Raw genomic sequence first — 17086 nt, forward strand, 5'->3', positions numbered from 1 at the left:
ATGATTCTGTGATTCTGTGATTCCATTTCTGAATGTAGCTTTGGAGGGAACTTCAAAGAATTGTTTAATCTATGCTGCTGCCACTAGCACACTGTTTTTTAAGGTGAGATTTTGTGCCTGTCTTCTTATATATAAAATGTGTGACAGACACATCAGTCTCTTTTTGGGGCATAATCTGAGGTGTAATTAAAAGATGATTACACAAATGATGAGTAGTATTAGAACCTCATGTCTCATTTTCTTTCTTAGGGAAAAGGAGACATGATAACTTATTGGCTTGAAGGTAAGAAAATGTGTGCCACTCACAAGACAGTCCCCAACCCATCTGTGACTCTTCAAGATCCCGACAGAACTTCATTTAGTTTGATACCAGGTGTCCTTCAGAGTGATACTGTCTCAAGTCCTGCTTACTAGCCACTCACTGACTCCAATATCCTGCAAGTACTGACAGGTACTGTCTGCTCTCAGTCTGTTAGTTGATTATTCTGATTCAGAAAGTAAGAAAATAGGATGTCTTTCGGCCTTGTGGATGTTTCTGTCACCACTGTTCCATTAGTGGCACAAAAAGGTACAAAAAAAAATCAGAAACTCATCTTGGGAAGTGAAGTGGAATTGCCAGGTCACAGCCTGAACCAGTACGTGATCATCTGTGTGCCCAAAGTGGGAGAGCCCTGATCCACCCTTCCTTTCTCTCCTCCATGGTGCTTCTGAGTTCATCTGCCAAAAATGGGGGATGTTCAGCTGCCATTTCATAGACTAACATTCCTAATGGCCACCAATCAATTGCCCTGTTGTAAGCCTTGCTGAGAGTTATTTCAGGTGCCAGGTATTCTGGAGAGCCACATAACGTCCAAGTTCTTGCTTTTACTCTTTTTGCAAAGCCATAGTCTGCGGCCTGGATGTATCCTTGCTTAAAAGATCTTCAGGCTTTAGATCTCTGTAGATGAAGTCTAATGAATGGAGATAATCAAATATTAGCACCATCTGAGCTGTATGAAACTGTGCGTGTGGTTCACTGAACCTTCTGATTCTTCTCAAATGTGAGAACATTTCACCACCAGGAACATACTCCATTATCATGTATAAATGAGAACTGTCCCTAAAAGAACACTCCAGTTTTACATGGAAGGGAAAGTTCACTGCCTGTAATATTCTTCCATTCAGTGTGTGTTCTATCTGCTTCAGTTTGACGGCCTTCTGTTTGTCCAGTATCTTCATGGCATAATACTCTTCTCTTGCTTTATCCTATTATTTTACTGAGTTAACATGTTTTAAGCTTTTTAAGCCGTATCTAAGGTCTTTTTATCAACTATAAATGTGAAAGTATGTTCTTTATGTCCAGTTGTAATAGCACTGTAGTTTTAACTCAGCTTAATCTGCTTTGTGTTGTTTTTAGAATTAAATTTAAAAATCAGTGTGTTTACAGTCTGAAATTTTCTATATATAAACAAATACCGAGTGGCCGTGAGCACCATTGCTTTGACTGCTGTCATTACGGATCTTTGGATAGTATTCAAATTCTGCAGAGATTCCTGTTGACTTCAAGAGGTTTAGAGTCTGTATGGTTACCTGCAAAAGAGGTGCAGCTCGAGGAGAACCAGTGTTAGCCTAACTCTTTTCTCAATCTCTTGATTCTCTCCTTGAAAAAAAGTGTTTCTCCTGTGACTTCAAATAGCAGTGCCCATTAATGGCAATTTGTTCACTGAGATTGAACTGTTCATCTTCCAGAATACAGAAGCAGTGACAGTTATAGATGCAAACTGAATTGTCCTCACTCAATTGGCAAGTATTTAAGATCTACTTCAGGCATTTTGGAAGCTACTGTCATTGACTCTGGATGAATATTAGGAAAAGTTTCTTCTCAGAAGGAGTGGTTAGGCATTGAAAGGGGTTTCCCAGGGAGGTCGTAGATTCATCATCCATGGAGGTGTACAAGAGACGTGCAGATGTGACACTGAGGAACACGGTTTAGTGGGCATGATGGGGATGGGTGATGGTTGGACTTCAGATTCTTAGAGTTCTTTTCCAACCTTAATGATACTATGATTCTGTGATTTATTCACTACAGCCATATTTCAGTGCCACCTACCAATAGGCAAATTACAGGGACATGAATGCTAAACAGCTATGCAGATTTTTATCAGACATCACATACAAGCAGTAATCATTAGATGTTGTACTACTATATAGCTTGTTCAGCAAAGGTGGCTGCAAAATAAAGGCTGTGAGATGTGTCTTGCTTTTATCTCCTGGGGATGATATAGCTATACAGACTGATTTATTGTGGACACATATATGTACATGTAGATCTAATAATATATATATATGAATATCTAATGTAACTATATAGATTAAGGAAGACTACAAACATCAAATCTGTCTACTTTAAAATTATCTGTGTAAAGAGAGATTAGTGCAAGTCAAGACCCAGTATAATGTCACAATGTTTTTGACAGCTATATTAGAAGTGTCTCAAGTTTGAAGACTGCAAACATCTCAGGTTTTGATTGCACTGAGATAACAAAGAATGGTTGCCAACATAAACTTCAAATACAAGGACAGGTGGTCTTTACAATATCTGCAAATATAAAGGTTCCCATTCTATTGCTCTGAATCAGCATCCTTGTGTGGGGCTGTACTTGTGACTAAGGCTACTGCAAACTCAGACCTCCAGAGTTCTGCTAAAGCTTCTGGTATTTAGAAATAGAGCGAAGTCTTGCAGCTACTCTGGAAGCTGCTGTCTAAATTCCTAGCAAGCTTGGCAATATGGAAAAATTCTGCTTAGTGACTGCCGTCTGGTCAATGTGAAGTCTGACAGCATGTAATGCTCTTTTATAAGATTTGCAGAGATTGACATCCCAGATGTAGACTCTGTCAGCTAGTCTATCAGGTATTCTTTAAGAATAAGAAAAAGAAAAGGGATTTTGTATACAGATAAATATGTGATTTGTTCCTCCTTTCATGGGAGATTTTATCTTTACTAGAAAATGTGACAGCTGTGGTAAAAGCACTGAAGATCTGAAGGTGATGCGTACTCTTAGATCCTTTCAGTTCTTCATTGAGTTTTTCAGTTACTATAGTGGTGGAAAACAATGCAGTGAATACTGTGTTTGTTATGTGGTGATTTTATGGAAAGATTATGTGTTTCACTATTTACAGTCAATGTGATTATTACTCACTGCAGCTCCAGCTACATGAAGGTGAAGACGCGGGCAGGTTGTTTAAATAAATCACATAACGCAAAAAGTGACTTATGAAAGTTTTTAATTAGATTGATAAACCATCACTATTGTTTTAGTGTGAATTCTGAGGAATAGATAGAATTAGTGTGAATTTTGAGGAATAGATAGAATAACCACAATATTTTTAAAAGTCCCAACAAGTTTTAAAAAAATGGTCAATGTATTTCTAGGTGTAAAACTTCCTAGAATTTTTTTCAAACCATTGACATTGGAAGGAGACTCTTTTGCCACTAAAAGGTTAGACTTTATCCCCAGCAAATATCTTTTATTTAGCTTGCTATTGATATTTACAGATATCTCCAGTTCCATGCTCCTTTTTGAGTAAACAGAAAAGCTGTCTGCTTCTTTCTACAGCTATAAAGTGAAATCAGAATCATCAATTTATTTAAAGAAAATGCAATCAGGCATTCTTTGCAAACAGTATGAGGGCATAGTATGAATGCTGAGCCTGACTATGGAGTCAGAGGATGTCTGGTGTCTAGATCCTGTCTGAGAAGAGATTGTCACATGGTTCCCCAGGATGCAGAGCAGGCAGGCACCTCTTTCCCACACCACCCAGACTCCCAAATGTTATTAGTGGCCCTTCTACCTGAACTGAACTCTATAGTAAGAGTCTTTGGTTTTTTAAGCCTATCTTTCTGGGGCTGTCTTTTTAGACCAGTAAAAAGACAAGACTGCAAGATTATCCTTGTTGTTCTTCAACTGGCTAACATACCTGCTTTCCAGATAATGACTACTCTGTTCTCCGAATTCCTGTCTGAATTTTCCTCTGCATTACACCAGGCAGCATAAAAGACTGGATTATACATTATTGCATTTTAACATAGAATGCAAAGATAAAATTTTTCAATTCAGTTCTCTCGAAGGAAAATGGGGGAAAATTCCATTTCTTACCAATTTAAAATCTGCTAAAATGCGCTTTCTGATGTACAGATATAAAACAACCAGTTCAAAATGTGAGTGTGTTTTATAGTGTTTGTTGGTACAGGAACCCTGATGACTGAAACCTTCAGAAGAGCACACATGAATTTGCAAGATGCTGCTTAATGTCCCATAACATTTGCCCCAGTCCTCTGATTTAAAAGTGTACAACTGCACTGATCCAGGTTTGATGCACATGTGCATCCTTTTTAGGAACTAACTTCTAATGCTGGATTTTTATGTAGCACTAAGGTAGACTTTGAAGTTCCACATTAAATTTTTACTTTTTACACCTTTGGGAATTTTGCCTTGAATTTCATTGGCATTAGAGCAGAAAATGTTTAAAAAAAACAAAAAAACAAAAAAACAAAAAAACCTACTGTAGTGGCATCTTTATGAGCATGAGTTGGCACAACTGTAATGATTATCACTGCATTCCACAGTAACATACAGTGATGTGTAAATAAGGGTTTTGATGACATTTGAAGACATTGGCAATCCTGGCAACAGACCTTTTTTTTTTTTCTTTTTTTCCCCTGTAACTCCAATGTTCTGCCTCCAGGCAGGACATTCTTCTTGGTTCCTCCTTGTGGAGCCCCTTCAGGCTAAGCTACCAAAGCAAAGTCTCATACACGCACTAAGCAGTGCACTAAACACACTTCTTATGTGACCAGAACATAACTCAGTAATACAGTACTGTCTACAAAGCCTTTCTGGTCTTTTTCACTTTCATGAATAACTACAGTATCTCTTTTTTACAGGTCTTGCCTTCCTAGCACAAGGTATAGAGTTAGATTTTCAAAGTAATTTCAAAGTATTTTTCACTTCCTAAGAAAAGAAACCGCATGTTGAAATGATACTGTATGTACTGAATCTACCATAACTGACCAAGGGTTCAGAGATTTTCCCAAGGGTCTGGGGAATTGCTTAATGCAAAGAAGGGGGAAATTTGAGTTCGCTGTTAGTGATGGAGCCTGGATTTCACAGAGGCTATGATGAAACAGTCTTGGGACATACAAACCCCCTCTATAGCCTGGTGGAAAAACTCTGTCCTTATAGAATGATAATAATTTTCCTTTGAAAGATTCTCTTATTTTAAAGGACATGAGGAATTTTAAGCTTTTAAGATAGCAGCAATAAGGTTGAAGCTGAAGATTTATGTGATGTGTCTGAAGGACAGAAGGATCCTTTGAGTAGATCTCAAATGAATTTTTACTGCTATGTTTGTGTGTTCTGTTGCCTGCTCTTCAAAACATTTTTTTTTTCCAAATCCATGCACCTATGTTTGATGGAGTGTTTTTAAGCAATAAGAATAAGCCTTTCTGCAGGCATCTGACAGTGGGATAGTGAGGGAAGATCCTTGCAACTGTCCTGAACAGAAAGAAATATATGATTTAAAAACCAGTGATACCTGGATCTTCATGCTTGGTCAAGAAATGTGGAATTTTGCATTCCTCCACTGAGAGGATAGAAAGGTAGTGTTTAGTGATGAAAGTCTGCTAGAAAGCATTGAAAGTAAATTCTAGGTCTTGTCCTTCTGTTGTTTCTCAACACAAGAGATCACAGAGCCCTCAGCAGCAGACAAGAAACAAACCTACCATGTCCCAGTAGGGATCACATGTTCAGACTGACTGCAGATTGCAAATGGGCTCTGCAGGGCTGCTTTGTAGCTAGTGCCCCATAGTGTGTGCTAAGACTGTGTCAAGTTGACCTCAAGTCAACTTGTTAAGAAATTCCTCAACGTGTTTAAATACTATTGCCACCAGCAGTTAATGAAGAAACCTTCCAGGACTGAGAAAACATCTACTTCTCAGAACTGCATTCTCTAGCAATATGGTTCTGCTGGCAGTACGTTGAGATTCCAGCTTCTCAGGACAGCTTATGCTCTTCACATGAATAGAACAGTTCCTAAAGGCTCATGAAAGCCAGGCTAGAAATGACTGACAGTCACCCATCTCTAACCCATCTCTGTAGCTCTTCTGGTTTGAACGGTAATTCGCAGAGATGCAAAGTCTCAGGCCTGGGATGCAAGAGCTGGCAATTAAATTGGATGCCTTTTAGATCGGATGCATGACATGGAGTCAGCTTGTGCCACTCTGGTCAAAAGCAGGAGCCCTCCCTGCAAGCAGCCTCAGTATGTATCAGGAGAAGTGCCGGAAAGGGGTCACAGCAGCTGTTACTCTGCTCATCACAGTGGGATAACTGCTCTCTGGAACTGAGCCTGCAGTAAGTGTGGATCAGATGGAGAAAAACATCTGCCTGTGGAGGAACACCATTTCTGCAGAACTCAGATCATGAATGCAATACACATCCCAAGAGTGCTCACCTGCTACTCATTTGGGTCCATTCCAGCAGAACCAGCTATTGCTGTCTGCTTGAGAGGGACAAAGCATGCTGTTTAAACTCTTGATTTTCTGTGCAAGGTTTTGCAATGACCAGTTTGTAGACTGTAAAAATGCTAGTTATGACAACAGAAAGCTAAGCAAAGCAAGACAAAATTCTTCTGAATACAAGAGAGTTGTGTCATATTGTTTTCTTAAAAGGTGAACTCCACTGCAGTACTATTACAAATTCTAGCCTAAAAATTTGATTTTTATATATCCTAGGAACCTCCTCTGAATGTCCACATCAATATGCCCTGCCACCTGTAACATAGCACCGAGCAGTGTGCGGACACTGACTTCAGCAAGACCAGGCTTTAGCCTCACAGACAGTTCTCCTCCACAAGACCTGCTTTATTGAAGAACAGCACTGAGAAGGAGAATATTAACCCAGAGAAATAATAAAGTAAGGATAAAAAGAAGCTCTTATCTCCAGGCCATGGCTTGGGATCACCCAAAATTGTGGTATCCTGAACAAACTCAGACTCAGGACAAGCAGCAGCTTTCTCTAAAAAGCAATGTAATTCTTGGTGCCTGTTCCAAGATCGGGCTATATGAGTTCCAGCAGCCATCAGAAGAGACCAGATGAGCTAAATGAATATAAAGCCTCAGTAATTCTCTGGCCTGACCAGGCTATCTGCATAAAAAGCCTGAGGCTGCTGTCATGCTGTCTTTGATCAAATAAGCAGTGGATTTTTCGTGGCAAAGTAACGGTGGATGAAAAAAGCTCACTTTATTGAAAAAAAAAGAAAAAAGGAAAAAAAAAAATAAACAATTTTTAAAAGGCCAAATTCATATTTTTTAAATTGCCAGACTCATCAATGTCCATTTCATTCCCTGCTTAGCTAGTGAAAGGGAATGGAAAAAAAAAATCATAGAGAAAGAGATGTGAGAGGCAATACAGGCTCTTATAAAAACCCTATAGTGGATTATGATGGACTGGCTGGGACATACTGCCTACAGTCACATTTTGCTGCAAAACCTTAGCTCAGTTAATCTGATGAAGGGAAGACATTGCCTGGAAGTATCTTGTTTTAAATGTACATTTTTATGCCTCTTCCTATACCATGGGAAAATTTCACTGCCATTAAACTTTTTCTTAACAAAAATACTCTCTAGGTTTTAGAGTAGAGATGGAATAAAGCACATGCCTTAGATCTGCGTATCTCAAGTTATGTATTTACCATTCCATTTGTCACTGGAGTTTGCTGCCTCGCCTTCTTAAAACCCTTATAACTTTTGACAGAGAACATCTAATCCTAGACAAAATGGAAAAACTTGACCTCTTCCTATATATATTTGCAGAACTGTACAAATCTAGGTTCCCAGCAGGCTGGCGCTGCACTGCCTTATGCAAGGCAGAAGATCGCTCACAGCCTGGGCAGAGGCAGCACTCAGGACCCAACAGCCTGCTCTCCCCAGGTGGTCTGACCTCAGGGATGCAGGGCACCCATGGGCACATGCTGAGACCCTCACCTCTGTCCCTTGGGAGCAGAGTGCAATGAAGAACCTTGCTTCTCACCAGGCACTTCGGCAGCAGTTCAGCTGTTGACTCCAGGAGGCTATGAAATCAGATTTTCTAGTGCAATCAAAAAGCTGCTTCTGTATATTGCAGAATAAGGTCCCGTGGTGGCTGAGCCTGCAGGAGACCTGTCTGACAATGGCAGAGTGCTTTATGTGGACATGAGAGCTGTGCGGTTAAGGTAGAGGTCTGCTCCTGTGGAATTCCTTTACTCATCAGATAACATTTGGATTGTACAGAGTACCAGCGCTGATTTATTCCCACAGTACTGTAACCATCTGTGACGCTTTACTTGACTTGGACTAGCCAGCATTGTTTCCTAATTTCTCCTAATAGCATCCAGATGTCCCACCAACACCTGTCTTCAGCATGAACATCCCTTTTGGTCTGGCAGGAAGAAACCCTTCCCAAACCCAGACCTCTTCAGAGACTGCTAGTCTGTGACAAGGAGACGTATGTTTCCAAGTAAGTAAATGAGAGGATGCTTAAATTGCCTTTCACTTTCCAAACTCTTCCATGGTAAGCAAAGCTGACAAACACCTTCTTTCAGTGGGAAACTCCTTGCCAATTTCTACACAATGTCTCAGAGTGTGACAAGAGAAAGGCTGCTTTTTTTCCTTCCTATATGGATAATTCAGGTGTTGTTTTTTTTTTTTTTGCCTGATGCAAGTTACAGCGGATTGAAAAATGCTGAAATGAGAGCATTGTAAGGTCTTCTATCACAGAGGAACTTTTTGCAGTGGTTATGAATTATAGGAGCCAGGAACCAAGAGCTGCTTGCAAATGACTCCATGCTTTAGTAACCCTTAGACTAGAGGCTCAGCCCTTGGAGTAGCTGTTCAGCATACACATCACACAATATCACGTCTCTGTGATACCTACATGACTGCTAATAAAATTTCATACACTACATGGAATATGCAATCTTCTGTGGGAGAGAAGAGGCAGAATTTGCATTTCTGTGTGTAAACCATGGGTTTTGAATGGTTAATTCTGTTACCTTGTATTTCTCATGCTATGTATCCATACATAGTGAACAAAACCATTTGTCAGCCAAGTCCTCAGATTCCTCCACCCCTGTATGAACTGTGATCATTCATCAGCCATGGCATGGTAGAAAAGGCACATAAAAAATGACATTTTCTGAACAGTCAAATCCAGCACTGAGCAAAACCCATATAAGTCTATTTCCTAAGAGTTACTGAAATGTATTTTTAAGATCTCGACTCCACTGACATCTGCTCCTATTCCCTGCAAGAACTGTGCCGTGAACACACTGCAATACCCTTGTCAAGTATGCCTACAAAACCCAAAAGTGTTAGAAACATTCAAGTGAACTCTATATCAGTGAGTTAAACTTGTACCTTTCATGCAATGGTTAATGGATTATCCTTCCGAAAGCTCCCCTGAGCCTGTGTAGCTCCTGAAGATTTTCAGAAGAGCCCACAGAGTTGGCACATCAGTTTCTTGAAACAGGAAAATAAAATTCTGCCAGGAAGAAGAAGAAGCAAACTGCTTCCATACCTCCCAACATCAGCCAGTGGTTGGAGGGCATGCTGACATCTCTCCATCCCTCCCCACACAAAGCAACACTACTGCTAAGACCTCTTCAAGCCCCCATCCTTCCTACAGACAGATCCAGAATTCTGGTTCAGCTCCTGATCCCTGTTGACCTCCTGCTCTGTATCTGTGGGTCTGTGTACAGTGAGCAGCAGGAAGATGTAAGAAAGGAAAGGGCAGAAAGGAAAACCGAAATGGATTTTTTTTTTTTTTTTTCCAAAATGAAAAATTGAATTCTTTAACCTTTAAACATGCTTATTTACTTACAGAAAGTATTTCAGGCACAAAAGGTTTGAGTGTCAGTCACATACCAGGTTAAATTGTAATAGTATCAGGATTGTCCATGCAGTGCAGTCAGCTATATTATCCCCTATCAAGAAGTTGTTGTAGTTTTTGTTTTATACATATATATAAAGTATGCACTGTTCACACTATGGTCTCCTGGTCCGAAGCGACTCCAGTAGGGTTTATGTAACAACAGTATTTGTCGTAAGGGTTGTTCTCCTTGTAAGAGCAGACAATGATACTGTCTTTGGGGGCAACAAAAATGTTGTCTTCGACATCTGGGCAAGCAGCGTTGTCCCTGCTGGGAGAAGAGTTCTTCTTCTCTAAGGCACTGTATGTGGAGCCATCTCCCACAAACACATTCCCCGGCATCTCCGGGTAGCAGGTCTCCAGGTACTTCAGCATCTCCTCCTGGTCCACCTTTCTGATGAGGCTTTTGCACTCTGCGGTGGTGGTGGTGGTGGTGGTGCAGACGGACACCAAGTCCTCACCCAGCAACACTCTCCGGTCCCTCTGGTACACCTTCTTGGCCAGTTCATCGCAGCTTCCCTTACCAGATTCCAGGTCTGAAGGAGTTCTCAGCAGCTCCATCACGTCCCGGTCTCTGATCTCTTTACAGCATGGACACTTGTTCTTGGGCCACTTGGTGCAGCCATCAGTCTTTCTGGTGAGGGCGATGGCAGCAATGCCTGGCAGGCAGATGGCTGGCCCGATGGCCAGCAGTGGGATGTCCCCCAGGGTCTCCCCCTTGATGCCGGACACGGTGAACATGAAGCCAAACACCAGGAAGACGCTGACCAGAGCCACCACCAGCCCTGTCCGAGGGTTGATGTCGTCGGGTCTCATAGTACGCGCCATACCGACGGTGTGCGCTGACCGCTGTGGTCTCTCCCCAGCCGTGGGTAAAGCTTCCCGGCGGCGAGGCACCGACGGCCGGCACGGCTCGGTTCCTCCTCGGCTTCCGCGGAGGACGGCGGCGCCGGGAGCCTGCTGCCTGCCTCTTGCCGCCCCCGAGCCGCTCAGCGCCGCGCTCAGCCGGCCACTCGGTTATGGCAAGGCGCAGCCCCCCCGCCAGCAGCCCCGCCGCTCCCTCCCACGTGTGACGGCGGGCACGCGTGGGCCCGGCCCCGCAGCCTGCGCGAGGAGCGGGGGGGCTCAGGGCTTGAGAAAACGCGAGGAGGGGGAAGGAGGACCCTGATTGCAAGGCACACCTGCTCTTCCTTCTCCTTCTCTTCCTCCTCCTTCTCCTCCTCCTCCTCGCAGCCGTGAGTACACGCACCGCCCACAGGGGCCGCCGCCGGGTCCGGGGGTTGGCTTTGGGTCTGGGGGTGATGACGGCCGCCGCGGTTCCGTTGGCAACTGCCGGGAGTGGGGCTGCAGAGCCCTGTCAGATCGCTCCCCCGACGGGCAGTGCGGCCCGGGGCTGGGACTTTCTCCAGCGGACAGATCAGCGCCGAGCCCGGGGAGCACAGCCTTGGGAGACGCTGCAATGCCGCTGGAGTGTGCCCTTATGCAAAGCCTCTCTCTTGGTCCGCCCCTGCACTGTACTCCCCCGGCTTTCGGGAAGTGCCTTGGGGTCCTGTGGTGCTTGCGCTAAGTTGGCTTTACTGAGGCTGCTCAGTGTTGTGGTGCACATGGGCGCTGGTAGCTCACAGCATCGGGCTGAATGCAGGAGGGGATCTGAAACGTTTGGGAACGTGTCAGGAAGGAGGAGCCCCATAAGCAGGATGCTTCAGCACCGATTGCCAGAGGCACCAGAAGTAATGCTTTCACCTGGAGCAGAGGTGCTGGGAGATAAAAAAAAAGTCACAGTCTGAGACTAAGAAAGGACACTCTGAACTCAGTTATCACAATAACTTGACTCCTCTTTGTCATATTACTGTTGAGGCCAGGAATATGGAAAAATCAACAACATAAACACTCATCTTCCAGCCACATAAATGTCTGATTTTTATTTACTATTCCTACTGTATACAAAGAACAAAGTGGCTCTGTACTGTTTTCACACCACCCATGGGTGTCCCCTCCTTAAAGGACACAATTTCTGCCTCACTGGACACTTCCTTCATGAGCTAGGTGACTGGTCATAGCCTTCAATGCCTTAATTTGAAGGGAGGGAGCAGGAAGGAGGCATCCTGGGGACAGCTGTTTGAACTGGTAATGATGATCCCATTTTGAGATGGAAATTTCACAAAGGACTATTATCATAATTTGAACAAAGCTGCCCTGTAAAGCTCACTTAGAGCTCTGGGCTCAGATGGGCTCAGGGAGAAGCAATTTGGTCTCTTAGAAGCAAATTAAAATCTTCCAGCTGGGTTTCAGCACACGTTAACTTCTGTTACTGAGCAGGATTTAGCAGGGTGAGCAATGATCAGAGCTTTTTGGCTTGCACTTTCTGGAGTGAGAATCTGCTGCTTTTTTTCCATCTGCTGTTATTTAGGTACATAGCATTTATGTCCTCACATTAGAATGAATAATGCCTTTCCTACCCCTCTGCTAAACTTGGGTAAAGATTAACCAGATATGGGACTACGAAGCAGTGAAGGCCCAGCAGGATTGTGTTGGTAACACCATGGAACACACTTCTCCCTCTACCCAACCTTTCCTAACCTCCCCTTGCACATTTGCACAGTCCTTAACAGTTCCTTGAAAATTGGTTATGTGCAGAAAAAGAAAACATGCTCTTTAGGAATAGCCCTCATCAGGGTCCATGACAGGGAGGGAAACTGCCTCAGAAGATGACATAGAAATGTAAATGTCATTAGTGGCATCAGCGGAGGAGAAAATATACTGTAAGTACTGCAGTACATGTCAGAAGATCTAACAGGAATAAAAATGGCTCTTCAGATTTAAGTGACAGGGTTACTGAGACGGAAGAGAGAACATCTACTTCGGAAGGGGAAGATGTTAGCAGGCAGAAAAATACTTACAGAAGCTGTCAGGACAAAGGTGGAACCGAGTGCTTCCAATTTGTCCTTTTGGGAATGGTTTCCAGGACCAACAGTGTGAAGATTGCATGCTTCGTGGATAAGGTGGAAATGGTAAACAAACCATGCTGCTTCAGAAAACATGATACAGTTCTCAAAGTTGTCTTTCCAAACCAGAAATCAAGAGGTCATCAAGTTTCCACCTACACAGGTGAGCAGCAATGGTAATGGCTGAATTTTCTCTCTTGTTCAAAACTAGAGAAAGAAAAAGCTGACTTCTGTGAGGTGAAGCACATTTCCTATGGGCTCTTTGTGCAAAAGCTCTGGATCAGCTAGCGTAGTGACTGAAAATTCCAAGTATTGTTTCAGATTAATTAAACAGTTGATGGTGGTGATTAACCATCTTTCAGTGCCAATAACTTTGAGCATTCATTCAGAGCAGAACTGAAGCTGATGTTGGGCACATTAGTGTTCTTACCCTACGTTCTGATTTTTCAGCTTTTTTAGGATGGGTCAAATTGGGATAATCTCTCTGGAAGAGAGAAATGTGGGGTTTGGTGGACACACCCCTCCCCAGGGCAGGCAGAATGCAAGTAGTGGGTATGGGGCACCGTGTTTGTACTTCAAGTCTCAACAAAGTAATTAAACAGTTATTAAAGCTGATGTGTTCCAGGGACACTAATTTCAGCTTGCTCAGCAAGCATTTCCACATCAACTTGTTTAGATTCAAAATCCTTTTCCTGTTCTACATAATAATTTAGTGTATTCACTAAATTATAATTCAGGCAGTGTGCTTCTCATTCTCTCCCTGTTTTCTATTCAAAATAATGGTCAGCATTTGGTAAATATCTGAACATTATGCATATTAATGTTTCTATGCATATTATGCTTCTACAGAGGTCTCACCTCCCCCAGCTCCTCATGGCCATGGTGTGGAAGCTGGAAAACTGCAAATTACAGATGATCAGAGGGCTGGAGCACCTCTCCTATGAGAAAAGTTTGAGGGAATTGGACTTGCTTAGCTTGGAAAAGAGAAAGCTCCAGGGAGATCTCATTGTGGCCTTCCAGTACTTGAAGGGGGCATATAAACAGGAGAGGGAACGGCTGTTCACGAGGGTGGATCATGATAGATTAGATATTAAGATGAAATTTTTCACCCAGAGGGTGGTGATGCACTGGAACAGGTTGTGCAAGGAGGTTGTGGATGCCCCATTCCTGGAGGCATTCAAAGCCATACTGGATGTGGTTCTGGGCAGCCTAGTCTGGTGGTTGGTGACCCTGCATATAGCAGAGGGGTTGGTTAGCCTGAAATGCACAATCTCCTTTTTTATCTTCTTGATCCATCACATGTAAAATACATAAATGTTTTTTTGCCTCCCAAAAGTTTAATGAATAAAACACTGCTGAGCACTTGCTGGGAAGCTGGACTTTTAGCGCACTAAAGACCTGAGGGTTTTCAGCAGCCCTGACTTCATACTGTGCTGTGAGCCTTGATGCAGTCCTGCACACTGATGCAGGTGAAACTCATTCTTCTGAATGCCTGGGCCTTCAGACTGTGACCAACCTCAACTTCTCTAACATCCCAGACATACCACACTGAGCCTCCAGAAGAGCTGTTAGTAACATCACAGGTAAAATGAACCTTCCAAGTTCTGTGGCTCTACTAAAACTTGGCACAACCTGATACCACTTCTGAGCGTGGGATCATGTAAGTCCTAGCTATAACTTGGACATGAAATATATGATTTGCTTTGCTGACAAGTTCTTTGAGGGCTGGGATGCTCAAGTTTCAAGCTGTTGTGTTGATGCTGTTGTGCACATACTTGAGCCACTCCATTAGCTTGAGTATGCTACTGTCATTCAGCTGAGGTCAGTGGCACTTCAGGCCCTTTCAGTCTGTTATCCACAGTAAGTACTCAGTTCTGAAGGTGGATGCCGAATGCCATGTGCACCTCCAAGCCTTCTTGAATGTTGTGTTTTCTCAGCCTCATCAACAAAATACTTGCTAATTTTTCTTTGCTGTGCAGAAGTGTGTTGAGGTCCTTATGTCCATTAATTTATAGCTTGTTTTTTCTTAATTCATGAGTCACACAGTTCCCCATACCAACATACCCTTATTGTATTGCTTAGGGTACCTCTAGTAGAACCTCTCAGCTCTTCCATTCCTCTTGTCCTATTTCAAAGCTGCAGGCAGTTCTCTTTGTCACAGAATGACATGGGTTGGAAGGGACCTTAAATCCCACTCAACTCCAGCACCCAGTAATGGACAGGGTTGCTCCCATCAGATCAGGCAGCCCAGGGCCCCATCCAACTTGGCCTTGAGCACCTCCAGGGATGGGACATCCACACTCTGTCCTCATGTCCTCTGTTACAAGGAGCTCAACTGAGTAAAGATTTACAGAACCTAACTGTTCACTAATGCTTCTGGATCACAGTGTTTACAGGCAATTGTTTGTGTTTGCTAATTGCTGTCCAAATGACTGTAGGTCAGATGTGGTTGGACTCTGCTGGTGAGAGAGTCCTCTCAGGAAGCAAGTGGCAAAAGGCATGTAGCAGATGCTTGAAGGGCTTGTGCTTTTACTGAGTCATCACTCCAGGAACAGGACTCAAAAATCCTGCCCTCGAGTCATTCATCAGTCAAGAGGCAACCTCAGGAACTTCAGTGGGGCTGTTTTGGTAGAAGTATGGGCTATTGTATGACTCACAGTGTCAGGCGGTACATTTTCACCATAGGAGCAATACCCTGCCTACGTAATTCAATGGAAATTATGCTTAGGTGTATAATTCTTCCTGGTACGCTTTTTCCTTTTAACATATTTCTGATTAAATACGCTATGTTTCTTCTGTCTAAAATGTCTCAGACAAAAGATGCAATAGTCTTGCATAGTCAATGACAAGTACTTCATGTTACACATAATGGTGAATAATAGATATCCTGCTTTGTTGCAAAGAATATGGCAAACTCTGTACTTCTTCAGAAGGGTCTCTAATTGAAATCTCTCATCTGTGGAGAGGGAAGGAAAATAGCTCGTCAGGTTGTTTTGACCTAACTCTACAAAAGAAGCTAATGATTTCAGATGTGCTCGAACACTTTTAAAAAGTTTTGAGCATAATCATGTAAAACTAACCACATATTGGAACTCTCAGGATGACTAATTCTCCATGAGAGGCTTACTGGTACCCTTCCTGTCTGCTTAGGGAATGTTAGCAACAAACTAAGGGAGTTTATCAGAAGAGTACCAGCTGTTTATGTTACTTGCAGGCGAAAGCTTTCTCACAACAGCCCAGGTTGCATCGTCTCTGACTGCTTTGTGCCACGTTTCCATCTTTGCCAATAAGTTCTGAAAATTCCAGGCACATGGCGATCAAGGCTAGTGAGCATGGATTCACCAAGGGGAACTTGTGCATGGCCAAGCTTCTACAGTAAAATTATAAGTTGAGATGAATGAGGAAAGAGAGTGGATATTCTCTTCCTAGACTTTGCAAGACCTTTGACTCTGCCTCCCCTAATCTCCTCACAGAGAAGCTGTTGAAGTATGGGCTTGGTGAGTTGACAGGAAGCTACATCCAAAACTGGCTGAATGGCCAGGCCCAAAAGGCAGTGGTCAGTAATGCAAAATCTAGTCGGAGGCCTAGATTTTGAGTAGAGTACCCCAGGATTCAGTACTGGTACCAGTCCTGTTTAATGTTTTCATAAACAATTTACATTTAGTAAATTAGCAGATGACACAAAACTGAAGGTCACTCCAGTACAACAGCGACATGGAGTCATTGAAGACAGACCAATTTAGGGCCATGAAGATGATGAAGAGTCTGGAAGACCTCTCCTATGAGGAAAGGCTGGAACATGAAGAGGGAGGGGCCTCAGGAGGATCTCATCAACATCTCTAGATACCTGAAGGAAGCTGCAAAGAAGATGAAGCCAGACTCGTTTCAGTAGCACCCAGTGCCAGGAAAAGAGGCAAAAAGCACAAACTGAAACACAAAAGGTTCCCTTTCTACCATCAGGAAGTGTGATAAAGCTCAGAGAGTTTGTGGAGTCTTCTCTTTGGAGATCTTCAGAAGACTCTTGGATATAGTCCTGGGCATCCTGCTCTGAGTGTTCCTGTTGAGCAGGGGTTGGGCCAGATGGACCCAGAAGGCTGTCCCAGCCTCATCCATGTTGGGATTCTGTAACATCAGAGAAGATGATGGGTGAGAGTGAGGGTGAGCATGGGTTAGGCAGCTCTGGCTGCTGTGTGCAGGGGC

At 43.1% G+C, this 17086-nt stretch overlaps 2 protein-coding genes and 1 pseudogene across 9 annotated transcripts in view; 1 reads left to right on the top strand and 2 right to left on the bottom strand.

The window, feature by feature from the left end:
• Positions 1–6845, top strand: part of LOC116239745 (atrial natriuretic peptide receptor 1-like) — a 56119-nt gene extending 49274 nt beyond the window's left edge. For 7 of the 8 annotated variants that reach the window (XM_090131285.1, XM_090131283.1, XM_090131282.1 and 4 more), the window contains one exon: positions 250–794. In XM_090131285.1, the coding sequence (XP_089987411.1) occupies positions 250–414 (165 nt within the window). In that variant the 3' untranslated portion in view covers positions 415–794. Of the gene's footprint in view, positions 1–249; positions 795–6769 lie in introns of those variants that run through there. The other variant, XM_090131286.1, reaches the window with a different exon arrangement.
• On the bottom strand, positions 644–5586 carry LOC116239748 (cAMP-dependent protein kinase catalytic subunit beta pseudogene; annotated as a pseudogene).
• Positions 6846–8707: 1862 nt separating the features above from the next.
• Positions 8708–14201, bottom strand: TMEM215 (transmembrane protein 215). The gene has a single exon (XM_031609937.2). The coding sequence runs from the start codon at positions 10767–10769 to the stop codon at positions 10053–10055; it is 717 nt and encodes a 238-aa protein (XP_031465797.1). The 5' UTR covers positions 10770–14201; the 3' UTR covers positions 8708–10052.
• Between the last annotated feature and the right edge of the window lie 2885 nt (positions 14202–17086).

Source organism: Phasianus colchicus, chromosome Z (assembly GCF_987193195.1).
Source record: "Phasianus colchicus chromosome Z, bPhaCol1.hap1.1, whole genome shotgun sequence".
Taxonomy (NCBI): Eukaryota; Metazoa; Chordata; class Aves; order Galliformes; family Phasianidae; genus Phasianus; species Phasianus colchicus.

Excerpts from the sequence above, each read along its gene's own strand:
- TMEM215 (XM_031609937.2), bottom strand. The coding sequence starts at position 10,769 with ATGGCGCGTACTATGAGACCCGACGACATCAACCCTCGGACAGGGCTG.